At 50.1% G+C, this 24,382-nt stretch overlaps 1 protein-coding gene across 1 annotated transcript in view; it reads right to left on the bottom strand.

Annotated features, from left to right (window-relative positions):
• Positions 1-23,342, bottom strand: part of LOC120845891 — a 61,712-nt gene extending 38,370 nt beyond the window's left edge. Inside the window, exon 1 of the mRNA XM_040217450.1 lies at positions 23,250-23,342. Coding sequence (XP_040073384.1) covers positions 23,250-23,342 — 93 coding nt within the window. The remainder of the gene's footprint in view (positions 1-23,249) is intronic.
• Between the last annotated feature and the right edge of the window lie 1,040 nt (positions 23,343-24,382).

The raw sequence follows: 24,382 nt of genomic DNA, 5'->3' as shown, positions 1-24,382 counted from the left end.
TTGAGCGAACAACGATACTTTGTTACTTCGTCTGCTAGGCGTGCATGCCGCACGCGCCTGACGTTGTTCGTTGGCAGTTGCTGCTTGTCGTTGGAGGCGGGATCACGTCTTCATTGCCATCGGCGGGCACACATGGAACTCAGTAATGTTTCATTTTGTTCCCATAGAAACAAAGGAAACAGCTGAGTAAATGTTTTCGGCTGTTGATACGTAGAGAACCCTTCAACAAATATAGTTTGGAGACGTCAATCCGTTGAAGCTCTATTATGCCTGTGTGAAAGAGGTCGCTCAAACAATGAAAGAAAAACTTAAATTATATCCTCTTCTGCATGGCAGCATTTGAAGTTTGAACACCTTTTACGAGTGATACGTGGGGCTCTTAATATATAGGAACAGAAAAAATATGTTTTCATAGACTTGCTGTTTCTTAAAATTGTGGGCTCAGTTTTGTATATAAACTATTTTGAAATCAGAAAGCCGAAGAGTTCTTCACAGAAAGAGCCTCTGCAAAGCTGCTGTGTTTACCTCTTAGAAGCGCGATTGTTTGGAAACACGCATGAAACAGTATAACCAGCTGAATGCAGCTAACAGAGTTCCAGGTCGGGCCGATATGGGCGCCGCGTCGCTAGCTTCTCTCTCGTACGTCCATCCAAAGAGAAGATTTGTAGGTCCACCCAACCGACTCCAACCAGACTGTTATGCTTATATTCGCCGCTATGATCTTGAGCGCTGGCGACGTGTATATGATCTTTGTTACCGAAAGTGAAGCACTCTGGGCTTTTCCGACCAGTCAGTAAGAGCGAGGGGAAACAACTGTTTTTGTCTTTTTTTTTTTTGTTTGAGCCCGCTCGTCACTCCAAGCTTTCAAACCGTTCCGCGCGTGCTGAAATCGGAAGTGCGGATTTTACGGCAGTACTAGCAGTGTGGTACAACGCTGCTGCGCGCGTATAATAATTAGAGAAATACGTCTTTTATTTGACAGAGATATTGCTGAGTGTGTTGCGTGCCTCATGACGGCGTATTACGGAGTCTACAGCGCGGCGAAGTGGTGTAACAATTCTCCAAAAGAACTCGGAGTGTTCATTCTTCCAGTTTCCAACAGACGACACGTGAACCTCTATATCAAACTTTTTTTTTGTCAACGTTCGAAACTCAATCTTTCCATTAGAGCATTGAGATGAATTGCGTATGCAAATCGCCAGGACTTTGGAAGCCTGCCCGGCTTGCCGATGAGCCAGCTGCGCCAGCGTCGTTTGTGGAGCGAGCACTTCGGCTCTACCGCCTTTGCAAGCTGTAGGAAGATTCGTTTGCGGAAGAACGCGTGCCCCACCGTTCTTGTTACGATTCCGTTGCTGCAAGGACTGGTTCCTCCACGTGAGTTCCTGTCAGAGCAATCTTAAGTTAATTTGACAGCTTGAATCGAGTGCCAAAACGCACCTACAGTCAGAGATGTAGTCACACCAAAACAGTAGTTGTTTTCTTTCTTTCTTAATTTCATTGCCTATTAGCGAGTTTGTTTATGGTTTATTTATCATTTATTCTTATGCAACTCACCTGCACTTTCGCTTTATTTCGGTGTTGATTTGTTTGTTTGGGTATTCAGAATTGTTGTTTGTGGGAGTTGTTTACATAGCCATTTAGATAATTCGATGATAAGTGCATTTCTCTTAGGTTGTACATTAAAGTAATTAATTTCGTTTTATATATTTGACAACTTTTACTGCGTTTACCGCCTAATACAGTTCTCAGTTCCCCTTGGAGGGCGGTGGACTGCCAACGGAGTTTGTACAGCTGCAACGGAAAAAGAGTAGCACAAGTGACCGATCACCGGAGTGGCAAAATCGCGACACGCGGCGCTGTTGTTCCCGAGCACGCCGATAGCGAGGGTGCCAGTCATGTTGCATGTCTCAACGCCGGGGTGGCCGGCAGAAAATTGAGGGACAAGATAGCTTTTAAAATGTAAACTTTAGGATGGGCTGCTTTCTGCCGGCCACCTCCGCGTATAGACATGGAAAGTGACTGGCACTCTCGCTATCGGAGCGCTCGGGAACATAAGCGCCGCGTGTCGCGATTTTGCCACTCCGGTGATCGGTCACTTGTGCTACTCTTTCTCCGTTGCAGCTGTACATACGTGTTTGAAATACCGCAACTTATTTGAATCGGATTCAATTAAAAAATACATTTCAATGAACGTGCTGTTTCTGTTTGATTGCACTGGTAATATCACGCGAAGCGCAGTTGTTGTGAAGTATATCGCGCGCGGCTCGCCTGCTAGACCAGTCGTGCTGGCCGCTGGCAGCTGTCGGCGCGACATCAGTCTAGCAAACAACCAGAACAAAAAAAGGAGGGGGGGTTGGGGGGGGGGGGGGGGGGGGGAAGAGGAGGAGGCGAGGAGGGCGCACGCCAACGACAGTGTTGGCGCCATCTGGCGGTCCTTCGAGACAAGTTTTCGTCTCCGACCGTACGTATGTTCGCCTTTCTGCCACTAGCGCCTTGTGGCGCCAATTTCTCCTTACCACGGTGGAGGCTACAGCTGCACTCGGCTGGTATGACCTTCAGCTAAAGTCAGCGGCAAGTTGAGATAATTGTTTGTTTCGATTTTATTATTGTACTTTTTTTAGTTTGAGATTTTATAGTCACACAAAAGCATTGTTAGCGGTGACTTTTCACCATAAGCAACACTAAAAGTTTCTTCTGTGAGCTGACCTTTCTGGAACGTTTTTAAACACGCATTTCCGGCTCAGATAAAGGTTTTCGATTTTGAAGTTCATTTTTTAGATCTCTAGTCATAAATAATGCTCAGTGAAAGTGCCATTTCAAGTCCATTAAAAAGACTAAACTAATTACGTAAAATAAATTACGAAGCGTGAATAGAAACAAAGTAAAAAGAAATAACACGGACACTTATGCACTTAGATATTGCCCACATATGCTATGGGGAAACATTTAGGCCATTTCGTATGTTTGGCTATTTTAAAAGAAAACCTGTGCCTTTCTAAATAGCCTCGTTTCACTGGAGCGTCTCATCTTAAGTATCTGTCTTTTTGGAAATTATATATCTTCCAAACTGGAAATTTGTGTTTCTGGATTTACTTTTTTACACCCTCTCAGCGTTTCTGTCACAAGTTTCAGAGACGGACGAAAATCGGAGTATGTCGGGGCTTGCGGATAAAAGGGGCGTAAGATTCTCTAACCTGCAGGGGCCTTGCGCATGTCTATAACAGCGGGAAATCGTCCCGACACCGATAAGGGAAGAGAAACCGTTCCGTCGCCGTACTAGCGTGGTAACGGCAGTGGTAGCACGAATTGTGATGCGGTAGTTCTCAAAATCTTTTGGACTGTGAAAGGCAGCATACCGACAGTGCGGAAAAAGAAAAACACAGTTCAAACGTGGCAGCGCCGCAGTGTACCTAGTTTGCAGAGTGCTTCCAACTGCACAATGAGGGTCGCGTGGATTATGGGCCGCGTTTAAATACGAGCTGCAAGGAGGCGACCAAAGCGTGGATGATATTGCAAAAGTATCTGCCTCTTCGTCCGCTTTTCTCCTTGACCCATGACAACGCAACGCATACTCCCTTACGATGAACTTTCTCGGGAGTTCTAGAAGGCACCCGTCACTAAATTTCACACTCGTTTCTTTACTTTGACTTGATCTTCTAAATCTATTTACTCAACACCACCAACGCGCTCAAACTAAGCGCACCTAGTGTAGCGTATATTTCTTTGTTGTTTTTTGCCTACTTCTTTGTCACTTTCTGGGGAAGCCAGGAGCACGCATAATTTACGGATCAGAGCGCTTCTTTATGTTCGAACGCGTGGCTTTTTACCCCCGCTTGGAGTAACACGGAGGTTCTCGAGGGAGATGTTCGGATGGCACTGGTGTCCAGTCAGTGTGAAGACAAGCGCTGTGTGAACGTTCAGCTGGCAGTCGGCTTCTCAACTTTCGTTGTCGGCATTTACCCGGATATGGTTACGGGCCATCCATATTACACATTATGTGTTAAAACGATAAAATCTGTTGGTCTAGAAAAAGGAAGCAGACTCGCATGTGTTGTGTGTTTGTCTGTGTATGGTTATACAGCCTGAAGTTAGTCTGCCTTAACGGGCGTCTTGTCTTTCAGCTGTAGGTGAGCAATTTAGCCAGTGCAGTACTACCGCATGCCTGGGGTCTTTACCGTGAACCACGAAGTCGTGACACGCAGCCGATACATTTCAATATATGCTCTGTTCCGCATCAACGCAAAGTAAAGCTTGAGGCAAAAGTGTCTTCCCATAAAGCTTAAGTCTTCCATATTTAAGGACAGCTTCAATTCGAGGCGCTTTGGTGTAGTGTTGCGCGCGGCTGTACCATTGGATGACACCACTGCATCCATGACGGCAAATGAGTCTCAATAAGCTTTGGGCGGCACTTCCTTGCCTGGAGTGTAAGCAACCGTCCCACTCACTCGACATCGTGTCAGAAGTTCCCGGGATCATTCTCCGCTGATCCCGTGCCTGCGGCTTCGACACACGGCCCGGCTGCTCTACTGCCACTCGCCGTCGAGGCAGTCACCTTCCCTTCGCAGTGACCAACGGTGAAGGGTCCGCTGAATCCGCCGCTCCGTTTCTTCAAGGCATGGTATGCGATGTCCACCACCACCGTTTGAATTCGACAACCCCAGATATTGGCACATGTGGCTGTTGCAGTACGAGGATTACTCGTTCGCCACCGAACTCTACACCGCTCCGGCAGAAGTCCAGGTGCCCTCTATGTTTTACTGCATTGGCCGGCAAGCCAAAGAAGTCCTCGCGATCACCAAATTGGGAGACGCGGACCTCAAGAACGTCGCTGCCGTGAATAAGGCGTTCACCCACCACTTTGTCCACATACCTAACGAGCTGTACGAGGTAGTGTGTTTTCACCGCCATACGCAGCAACCGGGCGAGGCGGCCGGCGCATTCTTCACTGCGCTCCGAACGATGGTCAAGCGCTGCAACTACCAGTCCACCGACGTCAAAGAGTGGCTCGTCCGAGTCCGTTTTCTTTTGGGCTTGCTCGAGCGCAAGCTCTCGAACCAGCTCAGTCGGAATAGGCGAGTTGCGTTCCACGAAGCGCTCGTGCACACTTCCCAACGTGAAGATGTTGATAACGAGCGGAAGGGAAAGCCAGCGCCATCTGATAAACCGACGCAGCTGTGCCCTTCCTCACACTCACCGCGACTGTCCGGCTCGTCCCGCGTCCTGCAACTTTGGCCGCAAGAGTGGCCACCTCGAGAATGTGTGCCTCAAGAAGAAGCGCGTCAACGAGAAGCAGACAGAAAAGCCTTCGGCCAGCTCCTTCGAGATACATACCGTTACGGAAGAGCACCTGAACGCGAAGTTCATCGAGGCACTCGAGGATGGGTGCTCACTCTCCTTCAAGGTGGACTACGGTGCCGAAGTTTCCGTCGTACCCAATACGTTTATCGGCGTCCCCTCGTAGCTTCAAGAACCCAAAGGCCAGTTGAAACGCCCTGGCAACAACACCCTGCCAGTCCTAGGCACTTACATCTGTGATGATCGCTGTTATCACCACGGCGAAGAAAAGTGCGCTCTGGGAGCGCGTGCCAGGGGAACGCAGATCGAGATAAAAATGGTAGCCGAAGACCGAACGCTGTCGCTTCTTCGCCATCACGTCACAATTGGTGGCAGCGGTGGGATGGTCAACGAACCTGTACACTCCGTTCTCCCGGACGTCTTCACAGGTGAGGGAAGCTTTGAGTCATGGGCAAAGCTCCTCTCCGCTTGCGCGGCAGCGAACGGTTCGGACGACGCCAAATAGTTGGTGTGCCCGCCAACACGCCTTCAAAAATGGGCCTTTCGCGCCTTCAAGCATCTTTACAACGAAGACAAGGCCACTTTTCCCGCACTAGTGAAGGCGCTGACACTTCGCTTGGCGTCGGCGGGCCAGCGTGCTGCGTCTGTGGCACAGTTTCGGTCCCACGGTCATCAACCCACGGAAGCCCTGGACGTCTACGCCTACGACCTTGTGGGCCTCTTTGGACAGGCTTATCCAGAGATGCCACTACAGGTGGGCTACCGGTGATACGGGACCAGCTCATTGTGGGTCTCCAGTTCAAGCTGCGTGACAAAGTCCTCGCCGTTGACTCTGCAACATTTGAGAAAGCTCTTGAGATGGCCTCAAGGATAAAATCCATTGGGCAACTGTCTGGGACTATGGCGACACCAATACTGTGCGGCGTCCTGGGTATAACTTCAAAAGCCACTAAACGACCCACGGGCGATCCCATTGTGGCGTTGACCAGCGGCGTGGCCGACCTTCGCGCCACAGTGAACAGTTTCATCGAGTCGCAGAGGCATTTCCAGTTGCACGGCCAAAGCTTTCCCCGCGGAAACACACCCAGGAGGCGACCGCGATGTTTTCAGTGTGGCGGTACTGGCCACCTCGCAAGATAGAGTGGAAACTCTGACCAGCGTGCGCCACTGCGAAGTGACAACAGTACATTTGTAAGACGTGGAAATCAGGAAATTCTTCCACACCCCCAAGTAACAGTGATGGGGAAAGTGGGCGGAATATTTATGAATATGCTTGTTGACTCCAGTTGGTCAGCGACAATTTTACGAGGCGACAAGTGGTTTGAGCTCTCGCGCGACAACCCTGACCTTGAGTTTACTCACCGAGAGGGAGACATTGGCCTTAACGGCGCCGCCTTCGAAATTTGGGGAACATGCAGCTTAAACATTGAGTCACGATAAGGAAAGAGGGACATTTAAGACAAACAGACAAGACAGGCTTTCGACTTTCAACAAAACGTTTACTGGCTTGACTTCGCCTCCTGAAGCTCGACGTGTAACGGCGACGTGTCGATTGACACTGAGCAGACCCCCCTTCTGCTATGCACGCTTAGCTGCGAGCTGGCTCGCGCTTCTCTCACCATCCATCCTCCCTCTCTACTTCCCCGACGCCCCCCGTTGAGCTTCAGGAGGCGAAGTCAAGCCAGTAAACGTTCTGTTGAAAGTCGAAAGCCTGTCTTGTCTGTTTGTCTTAAATGTCCCTCTTTCCTTATCGTGAATTAATAACCAACACGCTCAACCATCTACATAAACATTGAGGTTGCAGATCTCTCGGTAAGCCCTCCTGTCATTGTTATTCTCGGCATCCTACATGAGTTTGTCCTGGGACGGGGTTTTAAATAAAACACGGATTTTGGGTTGACTTCCGCGAGAGCAAATTCGAACGACAAGTGGAGAGCCCGGGTGCCCATACCCAAAGAGGTCAGCTTTCTGTCACGTCGGTCCTACTACCGAGGAGCACAACCATCGTTCTCGAGACCATTTCTCCAAATACGGCAGAGTTTGGTACTGGGCTTCTCAAATCTCGCCCGGATCCCCGCGTGAAAAAAATACCGAAGTCACCTGGAGCGTTTTGACAGTGTCCGATAAGCTACCAGTATGTGTCTTCAACCATACCGAACGCCGGTATCCTTATTCAGTGGTACAAGTCTCGGAACCCTGCACGCTTTTGACCACCTTGAAGGCGAGTACTCCGCTGCTCCACTGGACAAGAGGCACGCGCAGGCGGCACGAGACAGCGTTTGCTCTGCGACGAAAATAGATAAATGGACACTCACCTCGCTGCAAGTTGAGCTTGCTGCATCACAACACCTCCAGCGTGATCAACAAAAACTCATCGATGGTACGCTTCTTGACTTCGAGGATATAATTTCTCAAGGTGATTGGGACTTAGGGAGAACGTCAGTTCTGACGCATTCGATCGACACTGGTGCAGCAGGACAAATCTAAGAAGCCCCACGCCGCCTACCTCCGAACCGCCACGAAGTTGTGACCGGGAAAACGCATGAAATGCTGGACACGGGAGTAATTCTTCCTTCTAACAACCCATGGGCTGCGCCGGTCGTTCTGAAGAAAAAGAAGGAAGGGAGCTTGCGCTTCTGCGTAGATTACCACCGGCTGAACGAGTTCACAGACAAGGACGCATATCCACTGCCTAGGATCGACGACACTGTTGAAGCCCTGAGCGGTGCTAAATATTTCAGCACCATCCATCTGGCGTCAGGATATTGTCAGGTGGAGATGTCGACGGGGTCTCGAGAGAAAAGAGCGTTTGCCACGCATCAAGGCCTTTTTGTATTTAATGTCCTTTCATTTGGGCTGTTTAACGCTCCTGCGACGTTTCAACGGTTGGTGCAAAATTATCGTGGGAAAATTTGACTTCTGTCTTTGCTATCTCGACGATCTTCTCATCTTCAGCAAAACGCAAGTCGAACATGTCATGCACGTTCGACAAGTTCTACAGGCGTTGAGAGATGCAGGTCTCGAATTGAAACTTTCAAAGTGCCGCCTCATCAGCAACAGCGTTTTTGTACTTCGGCCACGAAATTTCGGCTACGGGAATCGGAACCGACGAGACGAAAACAGAAAAGGTCTTGAAGTGGCCACAGCCTCTAAGTATAGAGGAAATTCGCTCGTTCTTAGGACTTGCCTGGTGCTACCGAAATTTTGTTGCAAACTTTGCGGGCATTGCTGCCCCACTTCACGAATTGTTGGAGAAGCAAGTTCAGTTCGTCTTCACACAAAAGTGCCAAGACTCCTTCGAAGAGCTCAAACAGCGCCTCACGAACTCTCCAGTTCTGGCACTTCCAAATTTTGACCTACCGTTTATCCTCCAAACGGATGCAAGTGAAAACGGTATCGGCGCGGTACTATCCCAAGTACAGGATGGGAAGGAAAGGGTAATCGTCTACGGCAGGCGTACCCTTACGAAGATTGAACGCCGCTACAGTGTGACCAGGAAAAAAATGCTGGCCCTGGTTTATTTCGTCCGTTACTTTAGGCACTACCCGCTTGGAAATCGGCTCACCTGCAGGACGGATCACAGCTCACTTTACAGGCTACACAGCTTTGAAGAACCGGAAGGCCAAGTCGCCCGCTGGATTGACCAACTCAGAGAGTATGACTTAATCGTTTCGCATCGGCGGCGAAAGCAACATGGTAATGCAGATTCGCTGTCCCGACGGCCTTTCCCGGCGAAAAAAGGCCAACATGTTGCGCTCATGACAGTTGCACAGTCTTCATTCACCATGACAGACCTTTGAGAAAACAACAACGTGACCCGCAGGTTTCGCTCATCATCGACGCCCTGCCTGCAGCCACGCCGGCAGGAGAGATTTGTCGATGTAGCGCGGGAGTGCTCTTTTGCAACCGGCAGAAGCTAAGGCCCGTCGACGGCCGCCTCATCTGGGCGAAGACACCAGAGTCAACCTTCGTTCCCGTGATCACCGAGACATGAATACCGCTGGTCCTAGACTCCGTTCATGATGCACTGAAGGGCGGGCATCTTGCGCGCGCCAAGACACTAAAGAAGGCCGCAGAAAGCTTTTTCAGTATCCGATTGGCAACAAGTGTAGCCGACTGGTGCTTGAGATGTGTTAAATGCTCCGCTCATAAGGCACCAAACCCCAGACCACGAGCAACCTTCAATCAGAAAGCGGCCCCCTTCCCTTTTGAGAACGTGGCTATTGACATCACTGGTCCGTTTCCAACGACGGAAAGAGGCCACAAGTACATCTTGGTGGTGAGCGACTATTTCGCTCGATGGGTTGAAGCGCTCCCTCTGAAGACTCAAGAAAGCAAGGAGGTCACGAATAGTTTCGTCCACAACTTCTTCAGTCGCTATGGGATGCCGTCAGCACTACACCCTTACCAAAGCAGAGCTTTCGAGAGCAACGCTTTCAAGAAATGTGCTTCGTTGAGCGATTTCATCGCAAGCTGATGAACAGCTTCAGTGCGTACGTCAATGAGACACAGACTGACTGGGACATCTAGCTCCCTCTCGTCGTGATGTCCTATCGCTCGAGCCTGCATGAGTCGACTGGTTAGTCCTCATTATCTGCTCTTCTGTACAAACATGAATATCCCAGCGGACATGCTGCTCGACGTGCACGTCCATACTAACATGGCGTCGACGTCCGAATACGAACAACACTCATCGCGTCTACTGACAACATTACAAAAGGCTCTCGACCACGCAATCGTGAACAATATGAAAGCACAGGATGCACAGAAGCGCCGCTACGACAGCACGACCAGTGAAGAAGACTACGAACCTGTCGAAAGAGTTCTTCTAGATTCTCTTTGTGTGCCACGAGGACAGTCCTCGAAGTTTTATTTGCCATGGTTGGGTCCATATGTAGTCCTCAAGAAGCTACCTAACAACGAGTAGAGAATCCAGGAAGAAACAGGAGAAAGGAAGCGGCGGGTTATACACCCCGACCATTTGAAGCGGGTAGCCGATGGGAAGGAGCCAGTCTTGTTGCCTCCCAGGACGTTATCACACGTCACGGATAACGACCGGCCTTAACCTGCACCAGCACTCAAGAACGTCCCCAATATAATCATCGCAGAAAACGAAGATAATGGCCCGACTTCTACTCGCCCAGCAGTCCACGACTTCCCAGACATAATAGACATTGAAGGTGATGATTTGTACGTCGATGCGCTCGAAAGTCTACCACCGGTACAAACAGCCTAGGATCCGCTACCGGCCGACTCTCTTGAGAACCCACCGTTGTTAGATATCCTCGACAACGAGCTTCACGTTGACCACCAAGCAGAGGAAAACGGGGACCAGGGCACTGACGGAGGCCAGCACAATACGCCACTAGCCAACGGTGCGTACTCCTGGACGACGATCAACTTCCAGTCGTTGTTCCATTCCCCCTGATGACGTCACTCTAACGGACTTGCCTGTAGACGTGCCACAGCAGGCAGAGCCAGAAGGGCGGTACGTCCTTCGGCAGCGAGGAACATTCAGCCGAGCCGCGGGGTATTGCGATTGAGTGCCCCTAGCGTGAGAAGCCTAGTGCCGGGACGGCTACTTCCTTGTGAAGGGGGATAATGTGATGATCGCTGGTATTGCTAAGGCGAAGAAGCGCGCTCTGGGAGCGCGTGCCAGGGGAACGCGGATTGAGATAAAAATGGTAGCCTAATGGAGCATTCACACTGGAAGCGGATCCGCGTTCGCGAAGCGGTCGCGGATGCGGTTCGCGAGCGACCCCGTTCAGACACACCGGGAGGCGGTTTGCGGTTTCTCGACGATCACGCGTGATCTTTTGAGACTTGCCTTTGGCAACCCTGTTTTACATTCCAAAATCCACTTTAATTCAAGATCCGAAGCCAAAGTTTTGCTATTTTGGCACTCGGAATTTTTTTCTCCGGGATGTTCGGGCGCATCACGAGTTCAGGCAGCAAAAAGAAAAGCACGGACCCGCCAAACTCGCCTGTGATTCCCTCGACTTCGCCCACAAGCGAAGCCCAGCTAGGCGCGCCTTGCTGACTCAGAACAGGATGCCCCCGACCTTTTCTTCGAAGTAGACCCTTCCCGCATGAATAGCTGACCTTGTTTTCGGGATACAGGGCCAGTTTCTCCCCTCGTTGTGTTTCGCTCTTATAATTTTCGAAGTTGTGAGCGGTGGGGTGGACCGTGGTGCGGGGAAATGTGTTCGGTGCTAGGCGGTCGTGGCTTCGTTGGTGGCGGACTCTCCTCTCGTCACTCGCTCGTCGATCGAGTCTACTGTTTGTTTGACATTAAGCTCAAATAAACGCCGTATGGATTACCTCTGCATTGTCTGGTACGTACACTTTATTCCTTGAGTAGCTTCCCTTTATTTATTAGTAGTAAACGTTACAGGTCGAGCTAGCGGTACCCTGCCCCCTACGCGGTAGTGCGTTGGCTACGCAATCAAGCTCACGACGTCTCTGTCGGCCTTCGTGGTGGTCATGCACGGTGTCGAAAGCTTTCAATACTTCACGCGACCATCCTAGTTGGTAGAAAAGCTGACAATTCGGTCGATCAGAGGGGCGGGCTCCGACGTTCTACAGGCAGAGAGATTAACAAGGCAGGCAAGCTTGGGCTGTGGCACCCGAAATAATAAACAAACTCTTACCCGAACCAAATCACCGGTGCGAAGCTCGCTAAAATTACGAGTCAATTCTTTTCGCGGCGGATTCAAGTGACGGACGAGTACATAAAGTTTCTCTGTTGATTTGTCGAAAGCTAAGACTACAGCGCTAGGACTATAGCGCCTTGGACGCCTCACCAGCGACAGGTGCCATCTTGTTTTGAAAGTCACTGACGTCACGTCAGCGTCGCGTTGTGATTGGTTACCGCTTTGCGGTTCGTGAAAGCGGTTGGGAGAAATCGGTCCCGAAGCGGTTGGCGAAAACGCGCTCCAAACGCTCGATCCTAGCCGCTTTGCGGTTTAGAACGCGCGGATCCGCTTCGCGAACGCGGATCCGCTTCCAGTGTGAACGCGCCATAAGACCGAACGCTGTCGCTTTTTGGCCATCACGTTACACGTCGCTACCCTGGCGTGGCACGGCAGTGTCCATCGCGCAGCTGCTCTACGTCCCAGTCCACCCTACTGAAAAAAAAACATTTGGCGCCTATATAAAAATAAACGGGTCCATACCGGTAACAGTTTAACCATACCGGTCACCAGTTTTTTCTCAAAGGGGTCGCCCGTATGGCTCAAAGGGGTCCCCCGTATGAGCCATAACTGTCACCTATTTGGACAAACAGGTCACTCCTTTGGCAAACGGGTCGCTCGTCTGGGCAAATGGGGCGCTCGTCTGGGCAAATGGGCGACTCGTTTGGGCAAAGTTGTCGCACGTTTGCTCAACCCGGTGACCATGTTGCAAACTGTACCGGTTTAATCAAACGGCTCTCCGGAGCCCGTTTGATATTGAACGTACAAATCGGCGGCGTGGGCACGCCTAGCGTTTCAGCCGTGGCAGCCAATGTTTCCGGAAGGCTGAGAGCACCGGTTCATAGATTTCAGATCGTCCGCGTAAGGCAAGTAATTATATTTATATTTCAATTGCGCTGATGTTCGCTTATACTGCAACTAAAAATATCAGTCTCTTTTTGTTTTACGTAAACGCGCGACGTTGGTGAGCTGATATTTTTGACAGAAATTCAAAACTTTGTCCATCTTTGTTGCCTCAATTTACTTATTCAGCTCGAATCTCTCTCGCAGAAGACGCGACCGCGTGAAAGAATGTACGTCTAGACTCTGTTTCACTTTAATTCAAGACGCAGCTGTGCCATTAAACACATAATTTTCTTCTTTTTCAAGACGCAGCGAAGGTAGCGCGCGAACACGCGGCTGCAAGAACATCGAGCATTGCCAGAGCACGCCCGCCGTTGCAGCAGTCAAACTACGAGCTCGCGCTGACTACTTTCTTCGCTCGGGCGCAAGCCGAGCTTCTGGCCGCTCCGCCGCCATTTCCAAGGTTCGAACGTGCTAAAATGAGAGGTTACAAAAACACATCTCACTGGAATGCCTGTGGAGAGGGAGAGGGGCTTGACCTCGCCCCCTCCCTCCTCTCTTGTCACCTCTGTCACGTGACCCGCAGCAGGGCGCGAGCTACACGCTGATAAGCATCGAGATCCGGAAGGGTGCGACTGGCAGCCGCTTTTTAGATGCGGAGCATCTCTTGCTCGGGTCTATGTCCCGCGGCGTCGTTGTCCACACTCACACTACGCATGCGCAACTCTCCTCCTTCCCTCTCTCCAACAGCTGCGTGCACTTCGCGTGCGTTCGCTTCTACTCACACCACGCGCGCATGCGCAACTCTCCTCCTCTAGTCTCCTCTCCTTCAAGAGTGAATATAAGCAGCGGTAGCGCGCTGCGCGCGTTCAGGGGGAGGAAGTGGCCGAGTGGGCTAACGCGTCTCAGCTCGGAAAGTGGAGCGAAAGCTTGCGCTGGGAACCTCCTGGGTTCGATCCCCGCCGCCCCCGCCCGTTTCGATCTGGATGAGTTTCGTACCGGCACGCGTTCGTGTGATCACTACTGCGTGATGCACGTTAAAAACCCCAGGTTAGCGGTTGTACCGCACTGGCTAAATTTCTCATCTACAGCTAAGAGACAGATTACCCGTTGAGGCGCATCTCCATCAAGGCTGTATAAACATAAAGAGCAAGCCAATTTTTTTTGCGCGCGTTCAAGGGGAGGGAGTGGCCGAGTGGGCTCACGCGTCTCAGCTCGGAGCGTGGAGCGAAAGCTTGCGCTGGGAACCTCCTGAATTTGATCCCCGCCGCCCCCGCCCGTTTTGATCTGGATGAGTCTCGTACCGGCACGCGTTCGTGTGATCACTACTGCGTGATGCACGTTAAAACATTACACCATCTTCCCGAGGGGAACCATGGGGTGATGCGGAGCATCGCTGAGTTTCCAACAACGTTCACGGGTTGTGACGTAACCAACGCAAGTTAACAACGTAATAACACGCAAGTTAACAACGTTACTAACACCGTTAATAACACCGTTAATAACGATCCGCGATGCTCCGCATCAACCCATGGTTCCCCTCGGGAAGATGGTGTAATTTTTTTTCTTTGTCTGCTTGTTCTCAGTTCCAGCTCGAACTTCGCTCGTCCACCTGCTTCGATCTGTCACCTAACCCTGCGGTTTTATTTGCATGTCTCTCGACAAAGTATTGGATGTGCACAAAAGCTATCAATGTTCGAAAAGTCCTACGCATATATCGGCAACAAGCGATTCTTTAAAGAAGTCTGAAACTCTTGCGGTTTGGTGGGGTTCGGTAAATGACAGCTTGTGCGCCACATCCTGTTGAAACTTCCAAGGAGCCGTTCCCTCTCGTTTGTGTTGGTGTGGTTGTCCTGCTTTGACCGTGTCGACAAATATCACGGATTACATCTTTCAAGTCCGCTATTTTTATGGTAAGTGCGCTGCAACCTACTTCTTGGCAACGATTGACCATTCTTCTACTCGTACTCTTCCAGATTATCTATATAATTATGCAGCCACTATTCTCGCAGCAGCCGGGCGAATAATTTCCCCAAAGTCTACCTTCATAGTCTAGAATTACCTCGGTTCTTGTTTGCTTTGCTATCTTCTCAGTTGTATAAAAGCTTAGAGTGCCTCTCACATTTCACAGATCGCTTGCACGTTTGTACTTGTCTCCAGAAGACGTAATAAACTTTGAGGAGAATTGAAAACAATCTTTTGTGTCTGTTTTCCTGTCCATTTGCAAGCACCTACGTGAGCACATTTGTTCTACGTGTTTCCTTTATGTTATAAATAGGTTTATGAGTTTCGGAAAGTCTTAAATAAGTTTAAGATAACCAACCTATCAGATGATCCCCATTTAGGGCTAGCGCATAATTTTCCGATTCGAATTGCACGTTCAAACGTGTGGTCACGTGCAAGGTCGAACGGGAACCCGTATCAAACGGGTACCGTTTTGAGCGGGTACCGTTTCAAACGGCTACCCGTATCCCATAATCACGTTTGATCCAAATGGGTCGACGAGTTTCCACCCGTTTGATTTAAACGGGTCGACCAGTTTTCCACCCGTTTGAATTTCAAATGTTTTTTTTTTTTCAGTAGGGCATCGATACGGTACCGCTCCTAAGCTTCCCGGAAATTCAAACCTTGCGCGCTTGTAGATATGTCGACCGCGTCTCGGGGACTCCTCAGCGCATGAGCGACTTGTGCCTCAATCCCAGCCTTTTTCGAGGTTTTGGGACGCTTCCCGAAGCCTACACCATCAGGCTGGAACCCAACGCTACGTCTTTCTCGTTAAGCGTACCCTGGCGCCCCCCGCTCCCCCTCCGTGACACCGTCAAGACAGAGCTCGCTAATCTAGGAGCTCAAGGCGCGATTCGTCGGGTGGGCACACCCACTGACTGGACTGCTGGACTGGTTTTCGACCCCAAGGTGTCGGGAGGCTATCGGCACTGCGTGGATTGGACTCGGGTCAGCAAGGTAGTTCTTCGAGTGCGTCACGCGCTTCCTACCGTAGAACAGAGCGGTTTTAAAATATGACCTTGGACAGGCCGAAAATAAATGCACACTAAAAAAGAGACCTGCACGAGGATGCTCAAGTAACATCAAAAGGCTCCAGGCAGACTGAGCTTTGCCCGTGGCCTCACGTGATGTTTACACCAGCTCGGGCGAACTTGGGCAAAGAGTAGATATCTGCCGTTGTCATCAGCCATCTGGGGGTGTGAAAGGCGGACCGGGAAGGAAACAGAATCTGAAACGTCGGCGGGAGGAGAAGGAAAATGATCGCGGGACGGGGTCTCAGAGAGAGATCGACAACGGAGCGCAACGATAACAAAAGCGAAATTAACTTTCTTTGTTGAAAAGTGAAATTGAGTTGTGTTTGTTTAATAAAAGTTTTCAATAAGAGGAAAATCAACGTTGTGATTAAATTTACAAACAATCCCCTCGGGTTGTCCGAAAAAGTCACAGTTGTCAACAAGTTATACGCCAGGTTAAGTTTTACCAGGTGAAGCTTTTCCCCGACTCCCAAGAGTTAACCACCTTCATAACCCCGTTTGGCCGCTACTGATTTGTCCCCGTGCCGTTTGAAAGACGTCTGCACCGAAGTACTTTCAGCGGCAGATATCCCGGATCCTTAAGAGGGTGTTGTGAACATTATTGACGACATACTCGCCCTTGGGAAGACACGCTGCGAGCCCGACGGCCGTCTCCGGCTAGTCCTTGATCGGCTAGCAACGGCAGGAGTCACACTAAACCGGGAGAAGTGCTCGTTTTCCACATCAGCGTCAATTTGCTTGGCGTCGCGGTCAACACTCAAGGCGTCTCTCTAGACCCAGATAAGGTGGCCGCGATTCAAGCCATGCCCGTACCCGAATATGTGGCAGGTGTCCGTCGTGTACTGCGCCTTGTGAATCACATCGGGTGCTTTTTACCCCACGAGTCAGAGGTGGCCACACCGAAGCGAGTTTTACTGCTCAAGAACTCAGCTTGGACTTAGGTAATTTGCAGCAGTCTGCCCTCCCTTAATTGAGGAAGCTGCTGTGCTCAGACCTCTGCGTGGATCGTTACCACAAAGCGTACAAGACCGCGATCTCGGCCAACGCCAGCTCCTCTGGACTCAGGGCGGTGCATTCTCAAGAGCAGCCATCCGGTGCGCGTCGGGTCGTCGCTCTTGCATCGCGGTCCCGAGCACCTACAGAACGCCGGTACAGCCAAACGAAAAAAGAGACTTTGGCGGTCGCGTGGGCGGTGCAGAGGCTCGAGGAGTGCGTTGACCTGCTGCCATCACGAATCCAGCGGTTTCGCTGGAAGCTGATGCGTTTCAAGTACCAAATACTCTACGCATCGGGAAGCCTGTTGGCAAGTGCCGATACGCTCTCGCGCGCATCGCTGCATTCCCCTACTGCCAGCCGGGTGAATCAAGTGAAGCCCTTCTTCTAAAAGTGTATCTGTTCCCTCCCAGACATTGTCTCATCGCAGCTCGAGCACCTGCGCCAGGCCAAAGCCAACGACGGCCAGTGCAGTCCGCTGCTTCAGTACTACGCCAACGGCCGACCACGGCAGTCTCACTTGCCTCTCCACATCATGAGGTACTGGCAGTACCAAGGAAACCTTAGCGTCTGCGAGGGACTGCTTTTGAAGGGGCCCGCATCGTTGTGCCGCCCACCCTTCAGCAGCGCATGCTGGAGCTCCTTTACGATGGGAATCAGGGCGGCAACCGATGCAAAGCTCTCGCTCGGAAGTCGCTCAGGTGGCCGGGCATCAAGAACCAGATAGACACGCTGTTGTATAACTGCCCCATGTACGCCAAACTAGAGTGCAGCGTTCAGAGCTGAATGCTGCCGTGAAGAACTATAAGACCACCTTGAGAAGAGGTTGGAGTGATCTCTTTTATCTGAACGGCCAGGAATACGTCATTCTGTTGGGTTACTGGTCACGCTTCCTGGAGTTCATCAGCCTGGGCGCGCTCGACGACAGCACCTGCTGTCATCGACGCCATCAAGACCGTTTTCGTGCGTCACAGAATCCCAGGAGTGGTGCACAGCTATAACGAACCTCAGTTTGCTGCGAGGAATTATCTTCCTTCGTCAAGTCCTACGGCTTCCGCCTCGTCACAAGCAGCCCCCGTTTTGCACAGTCGAACGGGGAGGTCGAACGTTTGGTGACGGCGGTCAAGGAACTGTTCCGGAAGGCGGATGATTCCTACCTTGCCTTTCTGGTGTACAGGAACACGCTTGGTGTAAACGGAATAACCTCCGCTCAGGTGCTCATGGGCAAGCGCCTGCAGACTCGGTTGTCGAAGACACCGCACCAGCTGGAGCCATCCTGGCCGCCGTCAGTTCCATTCACTCAGTGTGACCAAGCCAACCGGAGACTGCAAGCATCGAACGTCAACCCGAGGCACGCGGCTCGCGCACTTCGGCCTCTCCGGGCCGGGAAGCAGATATGGGCCGGGGACGAAAACTCTCCCGCAACTGTCATGGGGCCAGCTCAACGCAGCCGCTCATATGTTGTGCGGACGCCGACGGGTGCACTCCAGCGGATCCGGATGCGCCAGGTGCATCCGGCTCCACCAGGTGCACGGTGGAGGAAGGAGAGGTGTGTGAATGACTCGAAGGAGTAGCGAAACGGCCGCGTCTAACAGTTGGTCACGTTATCTGTTTTTCTACAAGAGGGCGCCACGGGTAGCGCGGGCCATACCGGTCATACGTGAGAGGTCCGTCTGGGTCGGAATGCAAGTGCCTTCGTTGCGCTTCGGTGTTTGGCACAGTTTCTGCAGTCGCTAACTTGGACAGGAAGCCCCATGATTGAGTCTATCGGACCTTACTTCAGCGTTCAATGATGACTTTCAAGAAGAAACCAAACTACAAAAACTTAGGAGGAGGCTAGATGGTTACATTGGTGAGGAACTTGAGTGGGAAGCGGCTTTTGATCATTCTTATGCTTCTTGTGGAGTTGTGGGCTGTTTAGTATATTATGTTGCTGGATACATGAGCCGCAAGCTGCTTAAAAGCACAGAATGTCATGAGTGTAAACGTGGCCTTGTTGTACCCCTCTCACACTGTCAGAAACCTTAGGCGGCCCTTGTTTATTGCAAGACCCTGGGGAAGCTAATTCAACCCACGACTAGCATTTTGGTTCTCCTCCATGCAACGGAGATGGAATTTCAAAAGCATTGTAGAAAAAGGAATGCTTACTAGCAAATAATAGTCAATGAGTAAGACAGCAACCAACTGCCTGTGGTTTCCTTGTCTTAGCCACAAAGATGACAAAATTACTAAGATCTTGCACTATTATGTTGTACTGCGAATGAGGCAGTGTTGCAAACATCAAAAGGAAAAAGAAAACAAGAAAAATCACTTCAGAAAACTCTCAAAGCTTGTGCAACCAAACTGAGTGATGGTTTGTGATGTTTTGTTTAAGATCATTATTTTTTTACAAGTGTAATAAACAGATTTTAATGCCTATAAATGTGTCCGATAGCTAGTCTACAAAAACATGATAATCCTTGAATAATTTGCGGTGACAACACATCGCTGCACAGCATGAACATCGCGGCTTTAATGTTTACGACGTCCTCAGATTTCTGACTTCGAATTTCACCATGAATTCACGCACATAACGTGTTGAACATGCACGTTGCATGGGTATGAAAACTGCAGAGGAGGCTGCAGCAGCATCCGTGTCAATAAGGTCAAAATTATTCCTGAATCTTCCGCAGAGAAATCCTCGTAGCGTCTCACAGAATCGCTCGAACGTGAAACTACCATGCCTTGGCATTGAGCGCTTCGGAGTTTCTAGACCGAGAACGCCATGATAATAACTTCTGCTCAGGCGTTGACAGGCGCGGAGTTAAGTCGAGCACCTGTCCAAAACCAACGTCGTTTCGCACGCGAGACAAGCACCGAAATCGGGTACAGGAGGCAAACACTCGCTGTCGTTTCGTTAGAGTTTAGACCACGACCTCCACGTAATCTGGAAAGTCCTTCAGCTATTCAAAGCGATAAACATTGATCGAAAAATGCACAATTAGGCTACGCCGGAAATGAGGCGCGCACTCCGTTCAGGGCAGAGCGCACGAAAATTTGGCTCGGTATGGCCTGGGGTCGTGCAGCGCCACCTGCTGACGCGCCCATGAACCATGAACCAAGTTTCACCACGCCGACTGAACTCGTTGAGTCACCTCTCCCTCCTACACCATGACCAGGTGCTTCCACCTGATGGTACCCTATTGAAAATCGCTCTGATGGGACTTTAGGATTTTTAAAGGGTGTGAGGGGACTTCTGGAAATTGTGAGTTGTTTGAAGGTGGTACCGATGTTTCCTGGTGGGTTCGCTGGCCCCGTTAGAGGCTCTCTTGAAACGTCTGAAGTTCCCTTTACAATGCCTTGAAATGTCTGAAAGCCGGTCAAGCACTTTTTTTACTGGGGTCGGGAAAACCTTCAGGCTTCTTGAGACGTCTGTGGGCAACGGCTTAGGTGGAGAAAACGCATTTCGCAGAATAAGGACATAGCTGCTTATTGTACGCGTCTGGAAAAAATAAGTATTTGAAGAATGCCTATCGTGTGTGTCTACGGACAGATTTTTATTACTGCTCTTCTATGAAATACGAGTGGGCTCCTAGACACGTCTGTCACTGCCCGGGTGTTCGGTCACCATGGAGGCCACTGAGGACGACCGCCCCATGTAGAGAATTGACGAGCCGCGGGCCGAGTGGTGTTGGCCGAGCGGCGTTTTGAGGCGAACGAAATGCTGTATGCTCGAGGGGAAATCCGTGCAATCACGAATAATAATTTAAAAAAAAAGCCAAGAGCAGTGCGCTTTCCAGAAACAGGAACTCACGCGGGGGCGACTCGTTCCGGGAACCGGTTCCTCCACGGGAAGGGGTCTCCAAAAAGCAACCAACACTGCACCTCTCTCCGCCCGGCGGTGGGGAGAAGGTGCAGGGCTGCCAGGCCAGCGGTTGGCGGGAGAGAGTGGTGTCTGCAAACGGGGGAGGCCACCCGCATGTATAGCCATTTTCTCTCTGCTCATGGGCGGTTCCGTTTAGCCCACGAGCCGCCGTGGATGTTTGGAGCGGACCAATTTCCTCCAGGAAGGTGAGCATGCATGGCTTTGAGGGCTCGCTCCTTGGTCTGTTTTGATCTGTGCAGTTTCTTCCTTGGTCACGCAGGTGAACCATAGTTCGGCGTTGGCCGCCTTCAGCACCGCTCGAGCGCCATCGTGTTCAGCGCATTCAAGGAGATGGTGGCCGGTGTCGGCTTGCCCGCTGCAAAGCCTTGCAGTCGGGGTCAACGTTCCCCCATATGCTGTGCCTGCGCACCGGGATTATGCCACTGTGGGTCCTCAGACATGGATGACGGCCGCTGTCCAGACTTGTTCTTGTGCCTCTTCGTCCGTCCGACTTCAGAAGTATCCAGCGAGCAAAAAATACGCCGAAGACGCCGGCGCGACGTCATTATGGACGAAACCGTGACTGTGCTCGGGATTTCTCAATGGCGGCGGGTGCTGCTTGCGAGTTCGTGGTTCTCGTTAACCGTGCTTACGGAGACTGTGTATGTGTCCATCAAGTGCACCTGCTCGGTTTTATTAGCTGAACTACCGTACATTAGGAATACACCCAGCGGCATTGTGAGCACTTTGAAAGATATTTTTCTGTTATATAAAGAAGTCAGTTGTCCCTATTTGATATGATCTCTTCTGTCTACAGCTCCTTGCGCCGGGTTTGTACAAACGCTGCTTTTTATCGCTTTTTGCGTTATATTATGCATGTAAAACTGTATGGCTGCAATAATTTTTGAATAATGTTTTAAAATGCATTTTTGTCTATGGTTCACAGTTATTTGTGCGTCTAAAGGGTTGATGGGCTAAAGGGTCTGACGGGTTGAAGGTCTGCGGGGCTAAAGGGTTTTTCTATAGGGTATCCTTGAAGGGTTTTTCTGTAGGGTATTTTTTAAGGGTTTTGAAGGACTGTGAGGTCCCATAATTCTTCAAGGCTGACGGTCCCTTTACAAAAATTTTCAATAGGGAAGCACCTGGTGGCGCGTTCCGCAGGGTATCTACCTGGTAAAAGTTCTGGGGAATGCACCACCAGCCCGTCTGGCTCCCCCACGGCTGCACAGAAAGCCATGCCCGTAACAACGCCTGGAGAATCAGCAGCCGTGTCACTCACACGGCATTCCCCGATTTTGATAAAATCGGCACCGACGTTCACTTTTGGAATTTCATCAGCAGATACTAAAAGCGTGACACATTTTACATCCTCCCGTTACTGTTTTGCGTGGGCGATTCCTCAAAATACTTTTCTTGTCTCTGTTGGCGCGCTCGCAAGTGTGTTATATTCGCTGCACTGCTCCGCGGCAGATGTTTTGAAGGCATTGAATGCGCCTGATACATTCTAAACGTGGCCAAACGACGTCAGCTTCTGTGCGGACAAAAATTCATATTCGCAAAAGGCCACCGGTTGTCGATCGCTTCCAACGTGAAATAGCAGAGGGTCAAAAGTTCAGTCTGCGTCCGCCTACACTTCGCCGGGGCCAAGACGGAGGAGAATAAGGCAAATCATTAGCGTTGACATTGGCGGTTCCGATAGAAAACGAGAAATAGAGCGACAAAAAAGCAGAGAAAAGAAGAAAACGAACAGTTTAGGCGTGTTTGTTCTGCTTCGATGATATAAAATCGTTCAAGTACTCGTCAACTTTCCGTTTTACGGTACGGATTGCTAGTGTGTGCCTGCTAGAAACCATGCTAGAAAGTGAAACAAAGTACAGACATGGCACGTCATGTTTTCCTGCTTCCTCGTGCTTAAAATCCATCGCCAGTAACATAAGCTCATGGGAACCACAGATTATTTCTGCGTCTTTGGTCCGAAGTACCGAAGCGACCGTAATACATGGGCCATTTTCCTTTAGATTTCTGTGTGAGCTGCATAGAGCCGGTACTGGGTTTGTAGCAGACACGACACTATTTTTACTACTGTTAGAAAATAATATGGCGTTTTTTGTTTGTTTTTGTGGCAACGGCGTTTTCAATTAGACAAACTTGTTTTTGTGTTTGCGCTAGAACAATAACCGCCGGCCAAATATGTACCTTGTACCTCTTTGAGGACCTAATGTACCTTGTACCTACCTCTTTTTTAAATGTGTACCTTTTTGGGGGTCTAATCATAACTCACGGTTCCAAAAATCTAACCTCACGACAACCTCACGACCATCTAACCTCACCAAAAATCTAACCTCACGAAAATTTGACGTGTCCATTATTAGCCTTTTCAAGATAATAATATAAAAAAAATATCACAAGAGCCAAGCAGGCAGAGTTTCTGCTAAATTTCAAACTGTCTAAACTTCCTGTGTAAACTCCCTTCATGTGCGACGATCATACTCACAAACCCCTTGTTCAACACGCGAACTGGTTATATGTAGAGTACTTGCTTACCTCGGTAGCGTTGGGGAAATCGCCGTCGCATATAGGTTTCTCCCCTTGGCTCTGAGCTAAGAGCTGGGTTGCGAGGAAAAGGGCAGCAATCATTGCGTTTCTCCAGAATCACAAATGGCAGTTTGCGCCTCGGATGATATATATACAGCGTTAAGGTTACTAACAATGAAGGGAGTTCATTGTTGGTAAACTTCTCCGAAGCAAGCGCCAACTGGTCTCCGCCTTAGACAAGAATATATATATAAAAAAAAACTTTTCTTTCGTTTTTTTTTAGCATTCCCATAATATTTTTCCAAGTACAAGGAAATATTCTGCTGAAGCATGTGTTGTTCACTATATCTCACTGAGTGTACATTCCACGTCACACCTTCCGGCAAGTGAAGTGAAGAAAACTATGCAAAACTGAAATGCTCGGGCGTCATGACGGCGGGTGCTACCCTTTGCTTTGTCTATGTATCTCCTTCTTGCACCGCCGGTGTTGCAGCATACGTTTAAGATTTCAGACTTCTGCGGTGAAGGATAGCTGAGCCTTGATTAGGTATAACATAAATATTACAAGAAAACAATACTATTTGAGTCTTTCGTAGCCGCTCTTTGCACGGCCGTTTGTCCGCTGACCACACTGCCACGCGTTCAACATTGAATGTAACTTTGTTTTTTGACGTTTCTAAACGTTTGATGTTGCTTAGGTGTACAGTCATTCTTACTATAGGCTGGCCGAACGGAATGACGGCTGGAGCGATTAAAATTTCGCTTGAGGTGCCGCTGGTGATTAAAGCCAATCGGAGTGAGATCTGAAGCTTCCGCTTCCAATTCACACCCGTGGGTGTCGGGGAAATCGATAAGTCGAGCATTCGCTCATGGGTTCGCTTTTGGTGAAGGTGAGAACCAAAGCAATATTGCCTGCTAATTAAACGCGTTGCTAAAGCTTGCGCGTAATTGACCGATGAGCTTTTTTTGACCGATTAGCAACTTCACAATCGGAGCAACGATTTGGTGAGACCTTTAACCAACATCAAAATAGCGAAGAGGTCTCGCGGTCCCTGATGCGCTTGTCCTTAGTACTACTTCATCCACCGATCAATGTAAGCTTGTGGACGGCAACGGATCAGCTGGAGATTTGAAAACGAAGC

This window comes from Ixodes scapularis, unplaced genomic scaffold (genome assembly GCF_016920785.2).
Source record: "Ixodes scapularis isolate PalLabHiFi unplaced genomic scaffold, ASM1692078v2 PGA_scaffold12__126_contigs__length_90152505, whole genome shotgun sequence".
Taxonomy (NCBI): Eukaryota; Metazoa; Arthropoda; class Arachnida; order Ixodida; family Ixodidae; genus Ixodes; species Ixodes scapularis.
The sequence above is the reverse complement of the archived record's forward strand: the minus strand, read 5'-3'. Positions and strand labels throughout refer to the sequence as shown.